This window comes from Nerophis lumbriciformis, linkage group LG15 (genome assembly GCF_033978685.3).
Source record: "Nerophis lumbriciformis linkage group LG15, RoL_Nlum_v2.1, whole genome shotgun sequence".
In the NCBI taxonomy this organism is placed as follows: Eukaryota; Metazoa; Chordata; class Actinopteri; order Syngnathiformes; family Syngnathidae; genus Nerophis; species Nerophis lumbriciformis.
The window spans coordinates 27,992,256-28,001,315 of NC_084562.2; the positions used below are offsets into that span (position 1 = coordinate 27,992,256).

A 9,060-nucleotide genomic window follows, 5' to 3' on the forward strand; every position below is an offset into this window, starting at 1 on the left:
TTTCTCTGCAGGCGCTGGCTCTGGCTCGACGACCTTTGAGGTGCGAGTCACAAATGTATATATTTGTGTAATTGTGGTCCACACATTAGCCTGCTACACATCCGCGCGAAAGTTTGTTCCGCTTAGCCCCGCCCCCATTAGTTACTGTTGCTATGTCTGTCAAACTTTCGCTCCTACCGAGAAATATAAAGCCTACAGTAAAAATAAGTACCGGTAATTTCCATTTATTTATATAGCGGATTTCACAGACAGAATCACAAAGTGATTTACAGTGTGTATAGAAAATGAAAGCATAGTAAAAAAAATAATCTAAGAATATAATAATAAAAAAAAAATTTAAAGTGAAATTTCCTCCCGTTCCTCGCGCCCCACCTGTCATGTCTCTATTCCCCACCAGTGGGGCGCGCCCCACACTTTGAGAAACGCTGGGTTAGACCGAGCAAAGAGTCCAGTGTGGATGGACTGAAGGAGCTGAGAAGACCCACATCTAGCAGACTATTGATGCTCCTGCTTTCTGCAGGCATGTATGCCGCCATGCCCCGAGACATCCTGATGGTGGTGGGCAACGAGATCATCGAGGCTCCGATGGCGTGGAGGGCTCGCTTCTTTGAGTACCGAGCATACCGGCCTCTGATCAAGGAGTATTTCAACAAAGGTGCTAAGTGGACCACTGCTCCAAAACCCACCATGGCTGATGAGCTGTACGATCAGGTGAGTCCTTCTTTTGCTTTCCTACACCCTGAGAGCCTCTGACTGGGACTCACCTGACTTCTCCAGGACTACCCCATCCGCACGGTGGAGGACCGACACAAGCTGGCCGCTCAGGGCAAGTTTGTGACCACGGAGCATGAACCCTGCTTTGATGCTGCGGACTTCATCCGGGCTGGGAGGGACCTCTTCGTGCAGAGAAGTCAGGTATCTCCAGGAGGGCAGACACACTACCCAAGGAGTACTGGAGTAGTACTAGTAGTACTAGTAGTACTGGAGTAGGAGTACTAGTAGTACTGTAGTAGGAGTGCTAGTACCAGTAGTACTGGAGTTGGAGTACTCATACTAGTAGTACTGTAGTAGTTGTACTGTAGTAGGAGTACAAGTACCAGTAGCACTGTAGTTTCAGTACTAATACTCGTAGTACTGTAGTAGGAGTACTAGCACTAATAGTACTCCTCTGTTGCTTGAAGTCGTTGACAGAAACATCAAAGCAACTCTTTGCTACTGTTGAACTTTAGCCTTGGACTGGAAGTCAAAGTCCACATTTTAATCACAAGTGTGACTATCAGCAAAAGTATTTGACAAAGTAGCAAGAGTGAAGAAAACTTCAATCTCACAGATTTGTTCAAACGTTCACAACCAGAATAACATTTTTGCTTCACGAGCATTTGCAGCCAAATGTGCAATTGTTTGAAGTCTGACTCTTTCAAAATAAAATAACAAAATAAACATATATATATATATATATATATATATATATAATAATACATATATAATCCACTTATATAATGTATATATGTAACATATATAATACACTTATATGTAATATTACATATATGCTACACTTATATAATGCATATATGTTATAATATAGTTCTATAATGCATATATGTAATAATATAGTTCTATAATGCATATATGTAATAATATAGTTCTATAATGCATATATGTAATAATATAGTTCTATAATGCATATATGTAATGATATAGTTCTATAATGCATATATGTAATAATATAGTTCTATAATGCATATATGTAATGATATAGTTCTATAATGCATATATGTAATAATATAGTTCTATAATGCATATATGTAATAATATAGTTCTATAATGCATGTATATAATGATATAGTTCTATAATGCATATATGTAATAATATAGTTCTATAATGCATATATGTTATAATATAGTTCTATAATGCATATATGTAATAATATAGTTCTATAATGCATATATGTAATAATATAGTTCTATAATGCATATATGTAATGATATAGTTCTATAATGCATATATGTAATAATATAGTTCTATAATGCATATATGTAATGATATAGTTCTATAATGCATATATGTAATAATATAGTTCTATAATGCATATATGTAATAATATAGTTCTATAATGCATGTATATAATGATATAGTTCTATAATGCATATATGTAATAATATAGTTCTATAATGCATATATGTAATAATATAGTTCTATAATGCATATATGTAATAATATAGTTCTATAATGCATATATATAATGATATAGTTCTATAATGCATATATGTAATAATATAGTTCTATAATGCATATATGTAATAATATAGTTCTATAATGCATATATGTAATGATATAGTTCTATAATGCATATATATAATGATATAGTTCTATAATGCATATATATAATAATATAGTTCTATAATGCATATATGTAATAATATAGTTCTATAATGCATATATGTAATAATATAGTTCTATAATGCATATATGTAATAATATAGTTCTATAATGCATATATGTAATGATATAGTTCTATAATGCATATATGTAATAATATAGTTCTATAATGCATATATGTAATAATATAGTTCTATAATGCATATATGTAATAATATAGTTCTATAATGCATATATGTAATAATATAGTTCTATAATGCATATATGTAATAATATAGTTCTATAATGCATATATGTAATGATATAGTTCTATAATGCATATATGTAATAATATAGTTCTATAATGCATATATGTAATAATATAGTTCTATAATGCATATATGTAATAATATAGTTCTATAATGCATATATGTAATAATATAGTTCTATAACGCATATATGTAATGATATAGTTCTATAATGCACATATGTAATAATATTGTTCTATAATGCATATATGTTATAATATAGTTCTATAATGCATATATATAATAATATAATTCTATAATGCATATATGTAATAATATAGTTCTATAATGCATATATGTAATAATATAGTACTATAATGCATATATGTTATAATATAGTTCTATAATGCATATATGTAATAATATAGTTCTATAATGCATATATGTAATAATATAGTTCTATAATGCATATATGTAAACATGCTAATTGCGTGTTAGCACATTAGAGTCATTCAAGAAAAAAGTATTCCAAAGATTAGCAAATGTTTTGTGTTTGTTGTTATTGAAGAGTACGAGCATAAAGTTTGTTGTTATTGAAGAGTACGAGCATAAAGTTTGTTGTTATTGAAGAGTACGAGCATAAAGTTTGTGGTTATTGAAGAGTACGAGCATAAAGTTTGTTGTTATTGAAGAGTACGAGCATAAAGTTTGTTGTTATTGAAGAGTACGAGCATAAAGTTTGTTGTTATTGAAGAGTACGAGCATAAAGTTTGTTGTTATTGAAGAGTACGAGCATAAAGTTTGTTGTTATTGAAGAGTACGAGCATAAAGTTTGTTGTTATTGAAGAGTACGAGCATAAAGTTTGTTGTTATTGAAGAGTACGAGCATAAAGTTTGTTGTTATTGAAGAGTACGAGCATAAAGTTTGTTGTTATTGAAGAGTACGAGCATAAAGTTTGTTGTTATTGAAGAGTACGAGCATAAAGTTTGTTGTTATTGAAGAGTACGAGCATAAAGTTTGTTGTTATTGAAGAGTACGAGCATAAAGTTTGTTGTTATTGAAGAGTACGAGCATAAAGTTTGTTGTTATTGAAGAGTACGAGCATAAAGTGTATTTGTTAAAGGAGCAACACGTTTAAGAAGGATTTAAAGAGTTCTACTTCATAGTAAAGTTGAACTTGAGTATTTGAACTTGTGTGCATGGCTGACATGTCACTGGGTCCATGGTCTGGGCAAGAGAACATAAAGCCAAGACCAGGACTGGGACACACCTTTATTCCAACACCTGTTGTTCACCTCTCCATCCCCCAGGTGACAAACTTCATGGGCATCGAGTGGATGCGTCGCCACTTGTCTCCGGACTACAAGATCCACATCATCTCCTTCAAAGACCCCAACCCCATGCACATCGATGCCACCTTCAACATCATCGGACCAGGACTAGTCCTGTCCAACCCGGACCGCCCGTGTCGCCAGGTAAGTCTACTCCATGTCGAACGGAGGACACTTGCCTAAACCTGCTCTTCTCTGCCAGGTGGACATGTTCAAGAAGGCGGGCTGGACTATTGTCAAACCTCCGACTCCTCTAATTCCTGACGGTGGGTGCTAGAGATCCAAGTCCACATTCATTCCAAGCACCAGAACCTCCTACTTGTCACTCTTCACACCTTATCCAAGTGTGTCCACACTCAGGAACGTGTGTTCCTGAGACAATGGTGCACAGGAGTGAATGTGTGTTCCTGGGACAATGGTGCACAGGAGTGAAGGTGTGTTCTTGGAACAATGGTGCACAGGACTGAATGTGTGTTCCTGGGACAATGGTGCACAGGAGTGAATGTGTGTTCCTGGGACAATGGTGCACAGGGGTGAACGTGTGTTCCTGGGACAATGATGCACAGGAGTGAATGTGTGTTCCTGGGACAATGGTGCACAGGAGTGAATGTGTGTTCCTGGGACAATGGTGCACAGGAGTGAATGTGTGTTCCTCGGACAATGGTGCACAGGAGTGAATGTGTGTTCTTGGGACAATGGTGCACAGGAGTGAATGTGTGTTCCTCGGACAATGGTGCACAGGAGTGAATGTGTGTTCTTGGGACAATGGTGCACAGGAGTGAATGTGTGTTCCTGGGACAATGATGCACAGGAGTGAATGTGTGTTCCTGGGACAATGGTGCACAGGAGTGAACGTGTGTTCCTGAGACAATGGTGCACAGGAGTGAATGTGTGTTCCTGGGACAATGGTGTACAGGAGTGAACGTGTGTTCCTGAGACAATGGTGCACAGGAGTGAAGGTGTGTTCCTGGGACAATGGTGCACAGGAGTGAAGGTGTGTTCCTGGGACAATAGTGCACAGGAGTGAACGTGTGTTCCTGGGACAATGGTGCACAGGAGTGAAGGTGTGTTCCTGGTACAAAGGTGCACAGGAGTGAATGTGTGTTCCTGGGACAATGGTGCACAGGAGTGAATGTGTGTTCCTGGGACAATGATGCACAGGAGTGAAGGTGTGTTCCTGGGACAATGGTGCACAGGAGTGAAGGTGTGTTCCTGGGACAATGATGCACAGGAGTGAAGGTGTGTTCCTGGGACAATGGTGCACAGGAGTCAATGTGTGTTCTTGGGACAATGGTGCACAGGAGTGATGGTGTGTTCTTGGGACAATGGTGCACAGGAGTGAACGTGTGTTCCTGGGACAATGGTGCACAGGAGTGAACGTGTGTTCTTGGGACAATGGTGCACAGGAGTGAATGTGTGTTCCTGGGACAATGGTGCACAGGAGTGAATGTGTGTTCCTCGGACAATGATGCACAGGAGTGAAGGTGTGTTCCTGGTACAAAGGTGCACAGGAGTGAATGTGTGTTCCTGGGACAATGGTGCACAGGAGTGAATGTGTGTTCCTGGGACAATGGTGCACAGGAGTGAAGGTGTGTTCCTGGGACAATGGTGCACAGGAGTGAATGTGTGTTCCTGGGACAATGGTGCACAGGAGTGAATGTGTGTTCCTGGGACAATGGTGCACGGGAGTGAAGGTGTGTTCTTGGGACAATGGCACACAGGAGTGAATGTGTGTTCCTGGGACAATGGTGCACAGGAGTGAATGTGTGTTCCTGGGACAATGGTGCACAGGAGTGAATGTGTGTTCCTGGGACAATGGTGCACAGGAGTGAATGTGTGTTCCTGGGACAATGATGCACAGGAGTGAAGGTGTGTTCCTGGGACAATGGTGCACAGGAGTAAATGCGTGTTCCTTGGACAATGGTACACAGGAGTGAACGTGTGTTCCTGGGACAATGGTGCACAGGAGTGAATGCGTGTTCCTTGGACAATGGTGCACAGGAGTGAATGTGTGTTCCTGGGACAATGATGCACAGGAGTGAATGCGTGTTCCTTGGACAATGGTGCACAGGAGTGAACGTGTGTTCCTGGGACAATGGTGCACAGGAGTGAAGGTGTGTTCCTGGGACAATGGTGCAATCCTTCCAACTCTGTGTGCAGATCACCCTCTCTGGATGTCTTCCAAGTGGCTGTCCATGAACGTTCTGATGCTGGACGAGAAGCGCGTCATGGTGGATGCCAACGAGGCCACCATTCAGAAGATGTTTGAGGACCTGGGTGAGTGGAGCAGCTGTTTTACGTGAAGATGCGGAGGTGGTGACGTGTTTCTCTTGCGTGGCAGGTATAAAGACCGTCAAGGTGAACATTCGCCACGCCAACTCGTTGGGTGGCGGCTTCCACTGCTGGACGACTGACGTCCGCCGGCGTGGTGAACTGCAGTCCTACTTCCACTAGCCTGGCCAGAAACAGTTTTTATTGAGCTTGAAAGGATGACCTGGTGTCACTTCTTACTCGAAGTGATCATCAGGCTCCTTTCCCAAAACCAAGCTAAGAGTTATTTGGCACCACAGGATGAGTTGTTGATGAATTGCATTGTTTTGGTTTTACAGCTTTGTGGGGACACGACTTGATTGGGTACACTTTGTCCACATGTCCTCTCACGCTTTGCCCCGCCCATTCTCACAGCTCCAACGCATTTTTACAAAACAATGTCCAACTTTTATCCTTAGAGCACAGGTGGTGTACCCAATCAAGTGTCCCCTGGGTGTACTGGCTTAATGGCAACAAACGAACATGACGACTCCTTCCCTGCGATCAATAACCTCAACATTAACTTCCCTTCGATCAACAACCTCACGATTAACTTCCCTGTCATCAATAACCTTAAGATTAACTTCCCTGTGATCAATAACCTCAATATGAACTGCATTTCTGGCCTGGCTACTAGAAGGTGGTCTAACTTGGGCACAATCAAAGATTGTTTTCTACTTTGACAGTCCATAACAAAGATTGTTTTCTAGATTGACAGTCCATATCAAAGATTGTTTTGTACATTGACAGTCCATATCAAAGATTGTTTTCTACATTGACTGTTCATATCAAATATAGTTTTCTATATTGACAGTCCATATCAAAAATTGTTTCTACATTGACAGTCCATATCAAAGATTGTTTTCTGCATTGACAGTCCATATCAAAGTGTTTTCTACATTGACAGTCCATATCAAAGATTGTTTTCTGCATTGACAGTCCATATCAAAGTGTTTTCTACATTGACAGTCCATATCAAAGATTGTTTCTATATTGACAGTCCATATCAAAGATTGTTTTCTGTATTGACAGTCCATATCAAAGATTGTTTTCTACGTTGACAGTCCATATCAAAGAGTGTTTTCTACATTGACAGTCCATGTCAAAGATTGTTTTCTACATTGACAGTCCATATCAAAGATTGTTTTCTACATTGACAGTCCATATCAAAGATTGTTTTCTACATTGACAGTCCACATCAAAAATTGTTTCTACATTGACAGTCCATATCAAATATTGTTTTCTACATTGACAGTCCATATCAAAGATTGTTTTCTACATTGACAGTCCATATCAAAGATTGTTTTCTACATTGACAGTCCATATCAAAGATTGTTTTCTACATTGACAGTCCATATCAAAGATTGTTTTCTACATTGACAGTCCATAACAAAGATTGTTTTCTACATTGACAGTCCATATCAAAGATTGTTTTGTACATTGACAGTCCATATCAAAGATTGTTTTCTACATTGACTGTTCATATCAAATATTGTTTTCTATATTGACAGTCCATATCAAAAATTGTTTCTACATTGACAGTCCATATCAAAGATTGTTTTCTACATTGACAGTCCATATCAAAGATTGTTTTCTACATTGACAGTCCACATCAAAAATTGTTTCTACATTGACAGTCCATATCAAATATTGTTTTCTACATTGACAGTCCATATCAAAGATTGTTTTCTACATTGACAGTCCATATCAAAGATTGTTTTCTACATTGACAGTCCATATCAAAGAGTGTTTTCTACATTGACAGTCCATATCAAAGACTGTTTTCTACATTGACTGTTCATATCAAATATTGTTTTCTATATTGACAGTCCATATCAAAAAATGTTTCTACATTGACAGTCCATATCAAAGATTGTTTTCTGCATTGACAGTCCATATCAAAGTGTTTTCTACATTGACAGTCCATATCAAAGATTGTTTCTATATTGACAGTCCATATCAAAGATTGTTTTCTGTATTGGCAGTCCATATCAAAGATTGTTTTCTACGTTGACAGTCCATAACAAAGATTGTTTTCTACATTGACAGTCCATATCAAATATTGTTTTGTACATTGACAGTCCATATCAAAGATTGTTTTCTACATTGACTGTTCATATCAAATATAGTTTTCTATATTGACAGTCCATATCAAAAATTGTTTCTACATTGACAGTCCATATCAAAGAGTGTTTTCTACATTGACAGTCCATATCAAAGATTGTTTTCTGCATTGACAGTCCATATCAAAGTGTTTTCTACATTGACAGTCCATTTCAAAGATTGTTTCTATATTGACAGTCCATATCAAAGATTGTTTTCTGTATTGACAGTCCATATCAAAGATTGTTTTCTGTATTGACAGTCCATATCAAAGATTGTTTTCTACGTTGACAGTCCATATCAAAGATTGTTTTCTACATTGACTGTTCATATCAAATATTGTTTTCTATATTGACAGTCCATATCAAAAATTGTTTCTACATTGACAGTCCATCTCAAAGATTGTTTTCTACATTGACAGTCCATATCAAAGTGTTTTCTACATTGACAGTCCATATCAAAGATTGTTTCTATATTGACAGTCCATATCAAAGATTGTTTTCTACATTGACTGTTCATATCAAATATTGTTTTCTATATTGACAGTCCATATCAAAAATTGTTTCTACATTGACAGTCCATCTCAAAGATTGTTTTCTACATTGACAGTCCATATCAAAGTGTTTTCTACATTGACAGTCCATATCAAAGATTGTTCCTATATTGACAGTCCATATCAAAGATTGTTTTCTACATTGACAGTTCATA

General features: G+C 37.7%; 1 protein-coding gene across 2 annotated transcripts in view; it reads left to right on the forward strand.

The window, feature by feature from the left end:
* The window catches only part of gatm (glycine amidinotransferase (L-arginine:glycine amidinotransferase)), a 31,918-nt gene extending 24,431 nt beyond the window's left edge, over positions 1–7,487 (forward strand). Inside the window, exons 4-10 of one of the 2 annotated variants that reach the window (XM_072914813.1) lie at positions 521–711; positions 778–915; positions 3,919–4,083; positions 4,142–4,205; positions 6,100–6,216; positions 6,281–6,296; positions 6,367–7,487. In XM_072914813.1, the coding sequence (XP_072770914.1) occupies positions 521–711; positions 778–915; positions 3,919–4,083; positions 4,142–4,205; positions 6,100–6,216; positions 6,281–6,296; positions 6,367–6,418 (743 nt within the window). In that variant the 3' untranslated portion in view covers positions 6,419–7,487. Of the gene's footprint in view, positions 1–520; positions 712–777; positions 916–3,918; positions 4,084–4,141; positions 4,206–6,099; positions 6,217–6,280 lie in introns of both variants that reach the window. The other variant, XM_061974671.2, reaches the window with a different exon arrangement.
* Positions 7,488–9,060: the final 1,573 nt, after the last annotated feature.